The 19,089-nt window shown below is 41.1% G+C and overlaps 1 protein-coding gene and 1 non-coding gene across 4 annotated transcripts in view; both read left to right on the forward strand.

Annotated features, from left to right (window-relative positions):
• The window catches only part of TRPC4AP (transient receptor potential cation channel subfamily C member 4 associated protein), a 93,803-nt gene that overhangs the window by 51,392 nt on the left and 23,322 nt on the right, over positions 1–19,089 (forward strand). For all 3 annotated transcript variants that reach the window (XM_030825876.1, XM_030825874.1, XM_030825875.1), the window contains exons 7-8: positions 1,564–1,771; positions 10,968–11,153. In XM_030825876.1, coding sequence (XP_030681736.1) covers positions 1,564–1,771; positions 10,968–11,153 — 394 coding nt within the window. The remainder of the gene's footprint in view (positions 1–1,563; positions 1,772–10,967; positions 11,154–19,089) is intronic.
• LOC115838087 lies at positions 15,413–15,514 on the forward strand. Its single transcript, XR_004033139.1, has one exon. It is a non-coding gene; the product is annotated as a U6 spliceosomal RNA (small nuclear RNA).

Raw genomic sequence — 19,089 nt, forward strand, 5'->3', positions numbered from 1 at the left:
AATTATCATTCTTAATAAAAGCTAGCAATAGAAGGAAAACTTATAAACTATATATAGGGTATTTATTAAAATTTAACTGTTATAGGATATTTATTAAAATTTACAGCAAATATTGAACTTAATGTTTTGGAATTATTTCTAGTAAAGGCAAGAAAAAGACAAGAATTCTTGCTGTCACTCTGGATAAATGGTCACATGTGTGTACACAGAGAGTATCTATAGGAATGTTCATTGCAACATTGTTTAATAGTGAAAAACTGTAGTTTACCTAAATATGTATTAGAAGAAGAAAGAGTCAGGCACAGTGGCTCACACATGTAATCCCAGCAGTTTAGGAGGCCAAGATGGGAGGATTGCTTGAGTCCAGGAGTTCTAGCCTGGGCAACAATAGCAAGACCCTGTCTCTATAAAAATAAAGTATTGGCCAGGCGTGGTAGCTCACGTCTGTAATCCCAGCACTTTGGGAGGCCAAGGTGGATGGATCATCTGAGGTCAGGAGTTCAAGACCAGCCTGGCCAACATGGTGAAATCCCATCTCTACTAAAAAATACAAAAATTAGCCAGGCATGGTGGCGGGCGCCTGTAATCCCCGCTACTTGGGAGGCTGAGGCAGGAGAATCACTTGAACCCAGGAGGTGGAGTTTGCAGTGAGTCAAGATTGCGCCACTGCACTCCAGCCTGGGCGACAATGAGATACTATCTCAAAAAAAAAAAAAAAAAAAAAAAGTATTAAAAAATTAGCCAGGTGTAATGGCACGCACCTGTAGTCCTAGCTACTTGGGAAGCTGAGGTAGGAGGATTGCTTGGGCCTAGGAGTTTGAGTCTGCAGTAAGCTGTGATGACACTACTGCACCGCAGCTTGAGCAACAGAATGAGACCCTGTCTCTTAAAAGAGAGAAATGATTAAACGGGGGGGTAAAACGGTGGGAAGTGATTGAATCAGCTGCTTGTGTCAGTGTAGATAAACTTCAAAATGTTGGATGAAAAGTAAGATATAGTATGGTATCATTCACACTGTGCATGCAGAGCAGTACCATGTATTTTAATGGAAATATTTGTAAGTATAAAAATATGCACAGGAATAATAAACACAAAGTTGAAAATAATGTTTACTTCTGCGGGGAGAGAAGAAAATGCGACTGGATGGGGGATACACAGAGGCCTTTAGCTATATTTGAAGTATTTTATTTTTTTAAAAAGCAAATCTGTAGCAAGAATGCTAATTTATGATTTCCAAAACTTGAGTGGTAGGCATTTCCTTTTTTTTTTTTTAATAGGCAAAATATACCACAAGAACAAGTGAAAACAGTGTGCTCAAAAGGTAAATTTAGTCCTCACACTAATCCTGTGAGGTAGATTAGTCCCGTTTTACAGATAAACAAGCAAAGACTCGAAAGGTTTTTGTAGCTTAACCAAGGTTTCAGAGCTGCAAGTTACAGAGCTGGGATAGGAACCTAAGTGATCTAGCCACTGAGCCCCATAGGCAGGGGATGCAAAAGAGAGGCACATCCAATCTCTTGAGTGAATTGAGCATGGGGATTGTTTCATTTTTGTCTTCTGTAGGAAATGATCCGACTAGATGAAGTCCCCAATCTGAGTTCCTTAGTATCCAATTTCGATCAGCAGCAGCTCGCTAATTTCTGCCGGATTCTGGCTGTCACCATTTCAGAGATGGATACAGGGAATGATGACAAGCACACGCTTCTTGCCAAAAATGCTCAACAGAAGAAGAGCTTGAGTTTGGGGCCTTCTGCAGCTGAAATCAATCAAGGTAAAGTCTCTAAGTTCTCAGAATTTTGAGATTATAGCTCTGAGGCCCTTCCTAAATCATCTAGCTTTTTTTCTTTTTCTTTTCTTTTTTTGAGATGGGATCGTCACTATGTCACCCAGGCAGGAGTGCAGTGGCACAACCGTGGCTCACTGCAGCCTTGACCTCCCCAGGCTCAGGTGATCCTCCCACCTCAGCCACCTGAGTAGCTGAAACTGTAGGCAGGTGCCACCACACTGGGCTAATTTTTATAATTTTTGTAGAGATGGGGTTTTGCCATCTTGCCCAGGCTGGTCTTGACCTCCTGGTCTCAAGTGATCCACCCACCTCATCCTCCCGAAGTGCTAGAATTACAGGTGTGAGCCGCCACACCTGGCACCCCTTTTAAATATCTCTAGAGATGGATCCATGTGAAGGCTCCTAGTATGTAAATTTTGTGTATCTGTTCATTATTTTGGGAACTGAGTTCCATACCTTTCATTAGATTTGTTAATGGGCTCAGCACCACAAAAAAAGTTAAGAACTACTTTTTATCAGAATTACAAATGCATATACTTTTTGATCTACTAAGTCTCTCCTGGGGCTTCATTTTATAGATGTTGATGTATAGACACTAATCTCTTCTTGTCTGCAGTTTCATTTTCTGTGGTTTCAGTTACGCGTGGTCAACTGCAATCCGAAAATATTAACTGGAAAATTCCAGAGAGAGACCACATTCGTATAACTCTTATTACAGCATCTTGTTATAATTGTTCTATTTTATCATTACTTATTGTTAATCTCTTAGTGTACCTAATTTATAAATTAAGCTTTATCATAGTTATATGTGTATATAAGACAAAACATAGTATATGTAGGGTTTGGTGCTATCTGCCATTTCAGATATCCACTGTGGGGGTCTTGGCTAAGGGAGGACTACTGTACAAGATTATTCATTGAGGCCAGGCACAGTGGCTCGAGCCTGTAATCCCAGCACTTTGGGAGGCCGAGGCAGGAGGATCACTTGAGGTTGAGAGTTTGAGACCAGCCTGGCCAACATGGCGAAACCCCGTCTCTACTAAAAATACAAAAATTAGCTGGGTGTGGTGGTGCACGCCTGTAGTCCCAGTTACTGGGAAGGCTGAGGCAGGTTAATTGCTTGAACCCAGGAGGCGGAGGTTGCTGGGAGCCCAGATTACAGCACTGCACTTCAGCCTGGGTGACATAATTAGACTCCATCTCAAAAAAAAAAAAATTATTCATTGCAACATTGTTTGTAATAACAAAAGACTAGAAACCCAGATGTTCATTAACACTGGACTGCTTAATGTTTTCAATATTTATATAATGGAAAATTGTGTAGCTTTGAAAAAATGAAGATCTCTATGTACTGCTATAGAAAAATCTCCAAGATACATTAATGATAAAGAGGAAAATACAGAACAGTGTGTATGATATGATAGTTTTTGTATTAAGTCAGGGGGAGAATAAGACCATACGTTTGCTCACATATATGGTATGCCTAAAGAAACAAAGGGTACACAAGAAACATAGAGTGGTTATTAACAGGAAGTAGCTGGTAAGGGAAGGTAGTAGCAGTGGGAGTGGGACTCCTTATGTATACTTTCATAGATTGTTTGATTTTAGAACCGTGTAAATATATTACTTTAAAAACAAAACACTGTTCTAATCAATCTAGCCCACCTATTTCTGTTTAGTAGCAAAAGAACCGTGTTCTATCTAAAATGTTGTTGCCTGCACAGATTTTGGAGAAACTGGCATAGATGTATTTTGGCCATAAGAGTATAGATAATTCATATTTGAACTGAAACTTGTGTCTTAAAAGCTAGTTTTTCAGTGTTAACAGGCAGGAAATATTGTTAATACAAAAACCTGTCACTGTGTACCTTATGGTACACCAAATAAACAAGGTAAAATAATACAAATGTGTCATTAAAAAGCAGCAGTAGAAAACCACGACCATCCAGAGGTAGCCCTAATCATGCTCTGAAAACAGTTCTTTGTTTCTAAAGTCCAGTTGTGTGCATTCCCCAGGCTGGCTCTGCAGAGTTGTCAAGTGCTTCAGAGCAGCCTCCTCTCCTGAGGCTGACTATGAGCCTGCCATTCACTCTGTTATTGTCTAGTTTTAGTTAGGAACACGAGGTGGTCATAACTATGCTTTGTAGGTTATTAGGGAATATAATTTTACATGTTGTAGTCATATGTAAAGGTAGAAGTTTGTGGACTCCAACCCCAGTTTATTTATTCTGTCTCCAGATTTGCTTTTCCTCCTGTGTCCCTAGATACAAGGTCTTCCTTGGTCTGTGTACGGTTTTCTTCCCACTCCTTTATGATTTTTGGGGAGTTCTCATTTTAGGAAATTTACATTTTTAAAAAATATGTGACTTTCCAACATGGCACATGTATACCTATGTAACAGACCTGCACATTGTGCACATGTACCCTAGAACTTAAAGTATAATAAAAAAAAAATATGTGACTTTCAATATAACTAAATTATACCTCAGAGCTGGTGTACACACCTCCATATACATTGACAAAAGGTAGTATTTGCTAAGCTCCTGCCATATGGCAAACACTGGGCTAACTGCTTTACCTGGAAGTGATTTTATTTAATCCTTCAAGTGCCCTGTGGAATAGAGATTAGTATCCCCATTGCACATGTGAGGAAACTGAGGGCTAGAAAGGTTCTATTTTGGATACCTGTGTATGCCGAGGCACTAAGTAACACTCATCTTTTAGTTTCCCATTTAAGGAATCTATTTTGGCAGATGATTTTGATCCTGTTAGTATTGATTGCTTTCATATGCCTATTTGTAAACTGACATAAATAAAACCAGCATTACCCATTATTCTTGAGGAATGAACTGTTCTGGTCAGCTGGGCTTTTTTGATTGAGAACCCAAAGCCCAGTTTTTGTTTTTGTTTTTTTATTTGGGAGTTTTTTCTTAAAGTCTCTATAAAATATCTAGATTCACTTTCATACCTCTGTGACTAGCCTAGTAGACAGTCTATGTGTGATTCTGCTTGTAGCTTTTGGGATAAAGCTTAAAAGTTGTAGTTCCACACATGAGGTTGTGCAGGATCTGACCCTTCCCAACCCTGACCATAATTCCTGCTCCATTCCCTTACTCGCACGATTTTCTCCATTCGAATGCCCTGGGAAGGCCAAGCTGGTGGACATAATTAAATCACAAGTGGGTGAGAAAAGTCTTAGTCCTCTGAATGTTATCATTCTTGAATTGCACTCCATTAGTGAGTGCCTTTGTCTCAGGTGTGTGTATCAGTCAGCTTGAGCTGCCATAACAAGAGACCGTAGACTAGGTGGCTTAACTAACAGACATTTATTTTTCTCACAGTTCTGGAGGCTAGAAGTCCAAGATCAAGGTGCTGTCAGGATTGGTTCCTGGTGAGGCCTTTCTTCCTGGCTTGTAGAAGGCCACCTTTTTATTGTATCCACATATGACTTTTCCTCTGTGTCAGTGGAGAGACAGAGATCTCTGGTGTCTCTTCCTCTTCTTAGAAGGACACCAGTCCTCTCGGTTTAGGGCCCCACACTTGCAACCTCATTTAACCTTAATTACTTCCCTGTATTAGGCAGCAGTCTCCAGAGAGACAGAAGCAGTAGGATTTATGAGGTGGGATTTGTTAGGGGAATTGGCTCACATGATCACAGAGGCGGAGGAGTCCCATGATAAGCCATCTGCGACAAAAATTAGCCGGGTGTGGTGACACGCCTGTAATCCCAGCAACTTGGGAGGCTGAGGCAGGAGAATTGCTTGAACCCAGGAGGCGGAGGTTGCACTGAGCCGAGATTGCACCATTGCACTCCAGCCTGGGCAACGAGTGAAACTCCGTCTCCAAAAATAAATAAATAAAAGATAAGCCGTCTGCAAGCTGGAGAACCTGAGAACCCATTAGCATGGCTCAGTCCAAGTCCGGAAAAATTAGAACCAGGAAAGCTAATGGTGTGGCTCCCCAGCTGGAGGACCCCGGAAGCTGCTGGTGCAAGTCCCAGAGACCAAAAGCCAAAGATCCTGGAGTCTGATATCCAAGAGCAGTAGGAGAAAAACTTCCCGCTCCAGAAGGGGGATAATCCCTTTTTGTTTTCCTCCATAGCCTCCCACTGCTCCCCCGCCAATTGGATGGTGCCTGCCCACATTGAGGGCAGATTTTCCCTTAGTTCACAGACTCATACACCAAGCTCTTCTGGAATCACCTTCACAGACACACGCAGAAACAGTGCTATGCCAGCCATGTAGGCATCCCACAGTCCAGTCAAGATGACAGCTAAAATTAACCATCACACCACCATACTCCCTAAAGGGCCTGTCTCAAAACGCAGTCATATTTGGGGCTAGAGCTTCAACATATGAATTTGTGGGGGCACGGTGGCGGGGACACAGTCCATAACTGTATGGAAAGCTGAAATAAGTAGGATGTTGCCAAAAAGGTTTCGTTTTGTTTTTAATAAACTGTGGCTGTGAGGTCATTTTCTTGCCTAGCAAAAATAATGATTTATGCTATCTTCCTGGAGCTCAGATAATTTACATGTAATTATCTAATGTAAGTTATCTGAGCTCCAGGAAGATAGCGTAATCATTAGTTTTTGAGATTCATTTTAAAATAAATAATTATTTTTTGAGTCCTTTTTGAGATTCTCAGAACTACCAGTTGTTCTTCTGTTGATTTATAAGAGAACAGCTGGTTTCCTTCTGGGGGAAAGTAACATCTTTCAAGATTTTTAGCAGAGATGTAAATGAAGCTATAGGCTAGATAATTGTCAATTTATAAGTGACACTTAGCTGAGAGGGGCTGAATTATGCAGCACATGAAGCTGGAAAGCAGGAGGGGAAACTACAGGAGTGTGTGGGGAATACTGATGTTTCAACAGTGAGAGGAGAGAAGAGGCCTGCTTCTGCAGAAATTCTCAGGGATTGTGAGTGATTTAGTTATCAGTTTAACATTAACCAGCCAGGTGTGGTAGCTACTGATAAAGCTATGAGAATTACAAGGTCTGGATATGCTGGGATGTCAGCCCATGAGATTGTGTATGAGTTGCTAGGTGTGATGGGTCCAGTGAATTTTTTTCTGGGGAGAAGGTCTATAGCTTTCGATAGCTTTTCAAGAGGTGAGTGACTCACAACAGCTCAAGAATCTCGGGTGGGAAGTCAGACTTACAACCCTGAGTACCGGGCACTTCCCATCTGGAGGAGTGTGTTGAGTGTGCAGGAATGGGGAAGACTAGCTCTTACATGCTGTCCTGAGAGGAGCAGGTCAAGCAGTGGGAGCTATTTTTGCTGAGAACAGAAGTATAAGAATAAAAATCCAGCTATGTGAAGATTTTCACGTAGAATACAAATTCTTTTTATTTCTTTTTTGTTTTTTGTTTTTTTGCTTTGTTTTATTTTGAGACAGAGTCTGGCTATGTCGCCCAGGCTGGAGTGTAGTGGCACAATCTCGGCTTACTGCAACCTCCACTTTCTGGTTCAAGCAATTCCCGTGCCTCAGCCTCCCAAGTAGCTGGGACTACAGGCATGCGCCACCAGGCCTGACTAATTTTTTTGTATTTTTAGTAGACATGGGGTTTTGCCATATTGGCCAGGCTGGTCTTGAACTCCCAAACTCAGGTGATCCACCCACCTCGGCCTCCCAAAGTGCTGGGATTATAGCCGTGGGCCACCATGCCCCGCCTATTGATTTGTTTTTAGAAAAAATAATATACACCAGAAATTTTTTTTAAATGGTACAAAAAGTACAGCAGAGAGTTTGTTCCCCTCCCTGTGGTAACTTTTTACCAGTTTCTTAAACGTCCCTCGAAAGATATTCTATACATGCCCAATCGTGGGATGGGGAAAGGAGGGAGGGAGAGAGAGAGATTGACTCCTTCCTGTTTGTACAGATGGTAATGTAAATAGGTAATATAAAATAAGCGCTGGTCTCTTTTTATTAAACTTATCTTGCCAAAAATTACACTCTAGTATATATAGAATTACATGATTCCTTTTTGTAATTATATAATATTCTATTATACAGGCATACTGTAATTTAATTAGTCCCCCATTAATGGAAATCGGTAAGTGTTGACAAATTAACCCTCCAAAGAAATTACTTGTTCATCTTCCCCACCGTGTTGTCTGTAGCCTTCCCAGTACAGAGCATTATCAAACTTTTTTATATTTGCCAAGCTGACGTGTTAACCAAAAAAAGGTGTCTCAAACAAAAATCTATTTCTGTGTAATTATTTTATGGAGATGGAAGTCACATAACATAGAATTAGCCATTTTAAAGTGAACAACTCAGCGGCATTTAGTACATTTACAGTGTTGTGCAGCTACCACCTCTATCTAGTTGCACGTTTTCATCACCCCAAAAGGAAACCCCGTACACATTAAGCAGCTACTTCCCATTACCCCTTCTCCCCAACTGCTGGCAACCACCATTCTGCTTTTTCCTCTGTGGATTTACCTATTCAGATTACTTCATATACAGTCATGTGTCACTTAGCAATCTCTATCCTTCTGAGAAATGCAGTGAGGTGATTTTGTCATTGTGTGAATGTCATAGAGTGTACTTGCACAAACCTAGCTGGTATAGCCCATAATACACTTAGGCTGCAAACCTGTACAGCATGTTTCTGTACTAAATACAATAGGCAGTTGTACCATAATGGTAAGTATTTGTGTATCTAAACATAGAAAAAAGGTATAGTAAAAATACAGTATTATAATCTGATGGGACCACCATCTTCTATGTGGTCCGTCATTGACCGCAACAGCGTTAATGCAGTGCATAACTGTAAACGGAATTATATAGCATGTGGCCTTCTGAATCTGATTTCTTTCACTTGGCATAATGTTTCTGAGGTTCATTCATGTTGTAGCATGTCAATACTTCATTCCTTTATATGGCTGAATAATACTCATATGTAGATACCACAGTTTGTTTATCCCTTCAGTTAATGGACATTTGGGATATTTTCATCTTTTGGCTGTTGGGAATAGTGCTGCTATGAACATGTGTGTACACATATTTGTGTGCGCATCTGTTTTCAATTCTTTTGGGTATATATGTAGGAGTGAAATTGCTGGGTCATATGGTAATTTTATGTTTGACTTTTTTTTTTGAGACAGAGTCTTGCTCTTTCGCCCAGGCCAGAGTGCAGTGGTGCGATCTCGGCTCACTGCAAACTCCACCTCCTGGGTTCACGCCATTCTCCTGCCTCAGCCTCCCGAGTAGCTGGGACTACAGGCGCCTGCTACCACGCCCAGCTAATTTTTTGTACTTTTTAGTAGAGACGGGGTTTCACCGTGTTAGCCTGGATGGTCTCGATCTCCTGACCTTGTGATCCGCCCGCCTCGGCCTCCCAAAGTGCTGGGATTACAGGCGTGAGCCACCGTGCCCGGCCAATTTTTTGAGGAACCTCAATGTAGTTTTATTTTATAAGTAAGGTCAAACATCATCTTATAGCCACTCACTAACTTATAAGGAGGGAGGGAGGATGTGTGTGTGTGTGTGTGTGTGTGTGTGGTGTGTGTGTGTGTGTGTGTGTTTGTGTGTTGAGACAGAGTATCATTCTTGCCCAGGCTGGAGTACAGTGGTGCAGTCTCGGCTCACTGCAACCTCTGCATCCCAGGTTCAAGCAATTCTCATGCCTCAGCCTCCTGAGTAGCTGGGACTACAGGCACACGATACCACGCCTGGCTGATTTTTGTATTATTGGTAGAGACAGAGTTCGCCATGTTGACCAGGCTGGTCTTAAACTCCTAGCTTCAAGTGATCCACCCACCTTGGCCTCCCAAAGTGCTAGGATTACAGGCATGAGCCACCGCGCCCGGCGAGCTTGTCTTACTTTATCTCTATTCCCATTCACTATACCCTACTTCACCTTGGGTTATTTTGAAGTAAACCCCAGACATTATTTAATATCACCTGCATATATTTCAGTGTTTCTACACGATAACGACTTTTAAGAAATGTAACTCTGTCACTGTATCAAAAATTAATAGTAATCCCTTGATATCCTGAAATATCTATTTATTAATTTCTAATTTGGTGTAACATTCACATGGCTCCAAAAAATCTGCGGATTCAAAAAGGTATTTATTGAAAAGTTTCAGTTCCACTGTTATTCCCAGTGACCTAAATCCCCTTTTCCACTTGACGGACATTTTGGCTGTTTCCATCTTATGGCTGTTTACTGTGGCAGCCACTGCTCTTGGCTTCTTTTCTGTCCTTCCAGGGAGATTTAATGCATATACAGGCAAACATGATCAGGCATTAGTCTCATTTTAAAGAAGGTTAAATGATGGAGTCAGGATTTGAATCTGGATCTCCCTGCCTCCAAAGTTTATGCTGTTCTAATATGCCGATCAGAATGTCCACCTCACTCATTGTGAATAAAATGAGATTGGTGGAAAGAAAAATTGGGTGATTATTCAGTTTTTTTCTTTACCTTAAAAAAATGTTTATCTTTCATCCTGCTAGTAAATGTTACAGGAAAATTAGAAACTGTAGATGAGTAATTTTAAGAGAAATGTTTGTATTCTCTCCTGCTCAGGAACAGCCACAGTAAATCCCTTGGTATATATGCTTTCATTCCTTGTGTATTTTGAAGAAGCGAATACTTAAATTTTTGAAGAAAATTAAATTCGTATTGTTTAATAATTTACTCTTTTTCTAACAAGTAAACAGCTGTTTTGAGTCACTATATAAAGATGTATGTGTCATCATTCTTAGTGTCTATGTAGTATTCCATTGTATAAATGTATCATTGTATTTAATCAGCTGTTGATGAACATTTAGTTATCTTCACCTTTTTGCTGTTACAGAAACCACATCAGTGAACCTCCTTACACAGATATTCTCGTGTAATATGACTGGTTATTTCGTTATGGTAAATTCCCAGAAATTGACCTCTTGGCTCAAAGACACACACATTTAAGGCATAAAGATTATTCTAATTTATATTCCCAGTAGATAAAAAGCCTGTTTCCCTGTATGTGCTAAAAATTGAGCTTATGCCTATAACATAATTACTATTTACCTTGGCTTGACATTTCATTTTAAAAGAGTAGCTTTAACTAGCTACTGTGAGAGTAAGAATTATTCCTATCATGCAGATTGTTTGTTAGGGCTTTAGGGGTAGTTTTGCTGGTCTCTGTTTTGAAAATTTCCTTGCTTGTTCTTTCCCTGGCAGCGGCCCTTCTCAGCATCCCTGGCTTTGTCGAGCGGCTTTGCAAACTGGCAACTCGAAAGGTGTCAGAGTCAACGGGCACAGCCAGCTTCCTTCAGGAGTTGGAGGAGTGGTACACATGGCTAGACAATGCTTTGGTGCTAGATGCCCTGATGCGAGTGGCCAATGAGGAGTCAGAGCACAATCAAGGTATGGAAGGATGGGTCCCCTGAGTGATCGGGAGCTTTTCCTTGGGCGCCTGGGACCATTCTTGCTCTCCTTCCCAAGGAGGATTAGTTTGAGATTTGCTCGGAGTAGAATTTTCCTCAAGGTAATTCTAGACCATAACTATTAAGACTCTTGACAGCTTGTTACAGAAACCTCATTGAACTCCCCAAAGTGGACCTGATTTCAGGGAGAAGAGCTTTGTTGCAGACCTGAGACAGCTGTGTCTCAGGGACTAACAAGAACCAGTAACCAGAGCATTCTTAGGAATCTAGAAACTTCTCTCCTCATCTCTTTTTCTTTCTACAGTGTTTCTTAGTCTTCTCTCTCACTGTACCCTGCCTTTTCCTGGTCCCCTTGATGGGACTAGGCAGAAGACTGCCTGTTAAATAAGAAGACTCCCAGTCTCAGCTCCAGCTTCCTCGTAAAGAACTCTGGCCCATCTTTGGTTAGGTGCCCACCCCTAAAGCATTTGACTCTGGCCAGCAGGTTCAGAATACACAAACCCAGGAATTCTCAGCTCCCAAACAAGGAATAGCTATCTCATTGGGAGTGGGAGGCCATCAGCTTTTCTTCTTCCCTCCAGCTCCAAGTTGAAGAGACTAAGTTCTCGGTGAGTATAGCAAAGAGGTCAGAGGCTTCCTTCCTCCACCCAGCTCCATACTGCACTCATGGTATGGAAGCTCTATCCCACATACTTCAGGCCAAGAATTCTATGGCTCTGATCACCTTTGCCCTAGCTTGCTCATATACAGAGGTTTTACACTGGGAGAGGCAAGCCCAGAAGACTAGAGGCTACTGACCCTGCTCTGAGATTTTGCCCACAGAGAGAGGCAGTTAATAAGAACAGAGTCCAGGGAAGTTCATGCCTGAGGAGATTTTGATGGTAAGCAAATAAAAAGAGACAGGTACCTCTTCTTTTTTTTTACTCTTTTATTTTTTATATTTTCTCTTTTTTTGAATAGAGACGGGTTTTGCCATGTTGGCCAGGCTGGTCTCAAACTCCTGGCCTCAAGTGATCCACCCTCCTTGGCCTCCCAGAGTGCAAGGTTTGTGGGCATGAGCCACTGTGCCTGGCCAGGTACCTCTTCTTAATTAAGAACAGGGTGATCCACAGGCCAGCTAGTTCACCAGAGAACCAGGGAAGGAGACAGTTGAGAAGAACTCTGCTGAGGTCAGAACAAAGCTCAATTTCAAAAATTACCCCTTCCTGAATTTAATTGAATTAGACTTTGGAGCAGTGTATACTCTAGGGCATTATCAAAAACAATCGAGAATTCAGTCAGCAGGTAGTAGAGCCTAACAGCTGGATGTGATACCAGAAGAGGCAGAAAGCTTAACAGAGAGATCATGGAAAGAGCTAGTGAAAGACAGCCTGGCTGAATGTCATCCCAGGGAGACTCTGTACATGCCAGAGGTTGCACTCTGAGGCACAACATGAAAATCTTCACCAGTCTTTGGGGAAGGAGACTTTACTAAAATAGTCTAGCCAAGTCACTAAGCTAATAAATAAGCAAATAAACAACAAGCCCTGAAGGAGGGGGAATCAGTATCCAGAGTTGCTACAGTATATTACTTAAATGTCCTTTTTTGAGATGGAGTCTCTGTTGCCCAGGTTGGAGTGCAATGGCACAATCTCGGCTCACTGCAACCTCTGTCTCCCACATTCAAGCAGTTCTCTCTCAGCCTCCCGAGTAGCTGGGATTACAGGCGCATGCCACCACACCTGGCTAATTTTTTGTATTTTAGTAGAGAAAGGGTTTTACCTAGTTGCCCAGGCTGGTATTGAACTCCTGAGCTCAGGCAATCCACCCACCTTGGCCTCCCAGAGTGCTAGGATTACAGGCGTGAGCCACCGCGCCCAGCCTAAAATGTCCAGTTTTTAACAAAAATTGAGACACACACAAAAAACAGGAAAGTGCAACCTATACACAAGAAAAAGCAGGCAACAGAAATTGCCTGTGAAAGGGTCCAGATATCAGATTTAACAATGACTTCAAAGCAGCCATTAAAAATACGATCAAAGGGCTGGGCGCGGTGGCTCACACCTGTAATCCCAGCACTTTGGGAGGCCGAGGTGGGCGGGTCACGAGGTCAGGAGATCGAGACTATCCTGGCTAACACGGTGAAACCCCGTCTCTACTAAAAATACAAAAAATTAGCTGGTCGTGGTGGCAGGCACCTGTAGTCCCAGCTACTGGGGAGGCTGAGGCAGGAGAATGGCGAGAACCCAGGAGGCAGAGGTTGCAGTGAGCCGAGATCCCGCCACTGTATTCTAGCCTGGGCGACAGTGCGAGACTCTGTCTCAAAAAAAAAAAAAAAAGAAAAGATCAAAGAACTAAAACTGCTTGAAGAAGTAAAGGACTATTTAATAATGTGTCGTTAAATAGGGAATAACAATAAAAAGATAGGAAGTATTTGAAAAGAGCCTAGTGGAAGTTCTAGAGTTGAAGAGTAGTATAATAATCAGGCCAGGTGTGGTGGCTCACACCTGTAATCCCAGCACTTTGGGAGGCTGAGGTGGGTGGAGCACTTGAGGCCAGGAGTTTGACATCAGCCAGGCCAACGTGGCGAAACCCCATCTCTATTAAAAATACAAAAGTTAGATGGCCATGGTGATGCACACCTGTAATCCCAGCTACTTGGATTGCTGAGGCATGAGAATCACTTGAACCCAGGGCAGAGGTTGCAGTGTGCTGAGGTGGTGCCACTGCAGTTGCGCCTGGGTGACAGAGTGAGACTTTGTCTCAAAAAAAAAATTTTTTTAAAGTAGTATAATAATCAAGATGAAAAAATCACTAGAAAGGCTCAACAGTAGATATGAACTGGCAGAAGAAAGACTCAGCAAAATAGGTTGATAGAGATTAAACATTCTAAAGAACAGAGGGAAGAAAGAATAAAGAAAAATGAACAGGGCCTTAAAATAATGTGGGGCACTATTAAGCACACCAAGATATGCATAATGGGAGTACCAGAGGAGATAAAGGAACAGAAAAATTATCAAAGAAATAATGCTGAAAACCTCCCAAATGTAATGTAAATCATTAATGCACACATTCAAGAAGCCCAAAGAATCCAAGTTGGAATACTCAGATCCACATGCAGACACATCATAATAAAAACGCTGAGGCCTGGCATGTTGGCGCACACCTGTAATCCCTGCACTTTAGGAAGCCAAGAAGGGTGGATCGCTTGAGCTCAGGAGTTCAAGACCAGCCTGGGGAATGTGGCTAAACCCCATCTCTTTGGGGGGAATAAAAAAACAAAGTTAACCGGGGTACGTAGTAGTGCACACCTGTAATCTCAGCTACTCAGGAGACTGAGATGGGACAATCACCTCAACCCAGGAGAACGAGGCTGTAGTGAGCTGTGATCGCAGCCTGGGTGACAGAGCGAGACCCTGCCTCCAAAAAGAAAAAAAAAATCCTGAAAGATAAGAAAATCTTGAAAGTAGTAAGAGAAAAGTGGCTCATCATGCCCAAGGATATTCCAATAAGATTAGTGGCTGACTTCTCATCAGGAATAATGGAAGGCAGAAGGTAGTAGGGTGACATATTCAGAATGCAGAAAGAAAAAAAAAAGTCAACCAAGAATCTTGTATTTTACAAAACTATGTTTCAAAGATGAAGTTGAAATAAAAACATTCTTAGAAAAACTGAAAGAACTCATTAGTAACAGACAAACATCTGGAGATTAAGCAGCATACCGACTTATGAGAAATACCAAAGGAAGTGCTTCAGGTTGAAAGCAGGTGATTTCAGACAGTAATTTGACTCCACATGAAAAACAAAGAGCACCTTAAGTAAAGGTAATTCTGTAATTATAAGAGATTGTGTAAATGCATATTTCTTCTCCTTTTCTTCAGTTAGTTAAAAAAACTTACACAAACCATCTAATTATATTGTTGAACCTATAACATATGGAAACATATTTTGCAATAACTGTACAAAGAAAACGGGTGGTACCAAAGTTGTATTGGAGTATCATGACACCAAATGGCAACTTGAATCCGTAGGAATCAGTGAGGAGAACCAAAATGGTAATAAGAGGGTAGATATAAAAACTCTATAAATGTATACTTGCTCTTCATTCCTTTTGTCAGTTTCTCTAACATAAAATTATTTAAAGTAACAATTAGAACAAGTATTGTTGGGCTTTTAACATACATAGATACAATATGCACAATTACAGCACAAAAAGAATGAAGACGGAATGGAGCTCTAAGTTAGAATAAATCTGAAAATGCTTGCTTCAGCAACACATATTCCAAAATTGGAACAGTACAGAGATTAGCATGGCCCCTGTGCAGAGACGACATGCAAATTCGTGATGCATCCCATATTTATTTCTAATTAAAAAAAAAAATCTGGAAAAGATTAAGATGTATGTGGTAAGCAACTTCTTTTTTTTTTTTTTTTTGATATGGAGTTTCACTCTTGTTACTCAGGCTGGAGTGCAGTGGTGCCATCTTGGCTCCCCACAACCTCCGCCTCCTGGGTTCAAGCGATTCTCCTACCTCAGCCTCCCAAGTAGCTAGGATTACAGGCATGTGCCACCATGGCCAGCTCATTTTGTATTTTTTGTAGAGACGGGGTTTCTCCATGTCGGTCAGGCTGGTCTTGAGCTCCCGACCTCAGGTGATCCACCCACCTTGGCCTCCCAAAATTCTGGGATTATGGGTCTGAGCCACCGCGCCCAGCCAGCAACTTCTAAGAAAGTAACTTGGGGCCGGGCGTGGTGGCTTACTCCTGTAATCCCAGCACTTTGGGAGGCCGAGGTGGGCAGATCACGAGGTCAGGAGATCGAGACCATCCTGGCTAACGTGGTGAAACCCCGTCTCTACTAAAAATACAAAAAAATTAGCTGGGCGTGGTGGCGGGCGCCTGTAGTCCCAGCTGCTGGGGAGGCTGAGGCAGGAGAATGGTGTGAACCTGGGAGGCAGAGCTTGCAGTGAGCCAAGATCGCACCACTGCACTCCAGCCTGGGTGACAGAGCAAGACTCTATCTCAAAAAAAAAAAGAAAAAAAAAAAGAAAGTAATTTGGGAAATATAGTAAAGAAATAATTGAAGGAGATATAATGTTATATTAGAAAATATTAATCAAAAGAAACATTAAAGGAGGTACAGAGGAACAAAGAAACACACAAGACATACGGAAAACAAAAAGTTAAATGGCAAAAGTCAGTCCAGCTTTATCAATAATAACATTAAATGTGAATAGATTTAACAATTCATTCAAAAGACAGATTGTTATATTGGATCAGAGAACAAGATCCAGTTATATGCAGCCTACAGAAAACACACTTTCAATTCAAAGATAAAATAGGTTGAAAGTAAAGGACAGAAAAAGATGTATCATGCAGGCAGCATCCACGAGAAAGCTGGAGAGGCTGTACTTTTCAAAAGTTGGAGGGACAGAGTCTCACTCTGTCCGCCAGGCTGGAGTGCAGTGGCACGATCAGCTCACTGCAACCTCCACCTCCCGGGTTCAAGCAATTCTCGTGCCTCAGCCTCCCAAGTAGTTGGGATTACAGGCCCCAGCCCACGCCCGGCTCATTTTTGTGTGTGTTTTTAGTAGAGATGGGGTTTCACCATGTTGGCCAGGTTGGTCTCAAATGGCCTCAGGTGATCCGCCTGCCTTGGCATCCCAAAGTGCTGGGATTACAGGCATGAGCCATCACCACCCAGCCAAAAAAGCTGGAGAGACTTTAAAACAAAAACTATCATCAGAGCAAAATAGGGATATTTTATAATAGGGTGAAACCATCAAGAACAGTTATAAACATGTATGCATCCAAAAACAGCCCCCAAAAAATACATGAAGCAAAAACTAACAGATTGGAAGAGAGCAGTAGTTCAAAAACAACAGCTGGAGACTTTAACATACTACTTTTAATAGTGGATAAAACCAAGCAGAAGATCAACAGGGAAACAGAAGACTTAAATAACTCTGTACATCAACAAGGACTAACAGAACTGTAGAACACTCCACCCAACTACTGCAGAATGCACGTTCTTCTCAAGTGCACGTGAAAATTCTCCAGGACAGACCATATGCTAGGCTGTTAAAAAAGTTCAGCAAATTTAAAAGGATTAAAATTGTACAAAAGTGTATCCTCAAATCCCAGTGGGGTGAGTTAGAAATAAATAACAGAAATTTGGGAAATTAATAAATACATGCAAATTAATCAGTATACTTCTAAATAACCAATGGGTCAAACAGGAGATCACAAACAAAATTAGGAAATATCTTGAGGCCGGGTGCGGTGGCTCACACCTGTAATCCCAGCCCTTTGGGAGGCCGAGGAGGCGGGTCGCTTAAGGTCAGGAGGTCCAGGCAGGAAAATCGCGTGAACCCCCGAGGCGGAGGTTGCAGTGGGCCGACATCGCACTACATCCTGGGTGACAGAGCGAGATTCCGTCTCAAAAAAAAAAAAACAAAAAAAGGAAATATTTTGAGACAAATGAAAATGACACTATATATCAAACTTATAGGATGCAGCTAAAGTGTGCTTAGAGGGAACTTTAGAGCTATAAATGCCTACATTTTTAAATAAATCTAAATTGCTTAAACGTCAACCTTAAGTCATTGGAAAAAAAACAAACATCTCAAGAGGAAAAGCAAGTAATAGGATTAGAGTGAAAACTGGTGAGATAGAGAATAGAAAAACAATAGAGAAAATCTACAAAACCAAAGGTGATTTTTTTAAAGGTAATCTTTAAAAAGATCAACAAAGTTGACAAACTTTTAGCCACACTGACCAAAAAAGAAAGGCTCAAATTACTAAATTAGAAATGAAAGAAGGTACGTTACAACCAACCTTAAGAAAGTAAAAGGACTCTAAAGAGGGTACTATAAACAATGTAAGCCAATAAACTAAATAACCTAGATGGAATGAGCAAGTTAAAAGACACAAACTACTGCAGCTAACTCAGGAAGAAATAGAAAACCTGCAAGAACTGTAACAATGAGATTGAATAAATAATGAAAAACTGCCCACAAAGAAAAGTCCTGGCCCACATGGCTTCACTGGTTAATTCTACCAAATGTTTCAAGAAGAATTCACACCAATACTTTCCAGACTCTAATAGAAAATAAAAGAGGAAGGAACAGTTCCCAGCTTACTCTTTGAGGTCATATTATCATGATACCAAAACCAGATAAAGACACCACAAGACCAGTATCTCTTAACGATTATAGGTGCAAAAATCCTTAACAAAATACTAGCACACCAAGTATAGCAACATACAAGGATTGTATACCATGACCAAATGGATTTATACAAGTTTGGTTCAACATTTGAAAATCAGTTTATGTAATACACTGTATTAATAGAATAAAGGACAAAAAACACATGATCGTTTCCATAGACGCAAAAAAGCACTTGACAAAATCAAACACCCCTTCATGGTAGAAACAAAAACTCAGGAGAGAACTTCCTCAGCCTGTTAAAGGGCATCTACAAAAACCCATGGCTAACATCATACCTAATGGCAAAAAATTGAAAGCTTCTCCCACTAAGATCAGGAACAAGACGAGTCTCTGATAGTTTCTGGAAGTGGCAGTGTTGTTGCCGCTTCTCTTCAGCATTGTATTGGAGGTTCTGGCTAGGGCATTTAGGCAAGAAAAAGAAATTAAAGCCATGCAAATTAGAAAAGTAGTGAAACTGTTCACAGATGGGATGATCTTATATGTAGAAAAACCTAAGGAACCTACTGTAAAAACCAATAAACTAATAGGTTCAACAAAGGTTCAGAATACAAGGCTAATATTAAAAAATGAGTAGTGTTTCTATACAGTAGCAATCAACAAACCAAAAATGAAACTAAGAAAACAATTTTATTTATAATAGGATCAAAAAAATAAAATACTTCGGAACTTAAGTGTCAAACTTATACTCTGAGAATTCTAAAACATCGT

Source organism: Nomascus leucogenys, chromosome 13 (genome assembly GCF_006542625.1).
Source record: "Nomascus leucogenys isolate Asia chromosome 13, Asia_NLE_v1, whole genome shotgun sequence".
NCBI lineage: Eukaryota > Metazoa > Chordata > Mammalia > Primates > Hylobatidae > Nomascus > Nomascus leucogenys.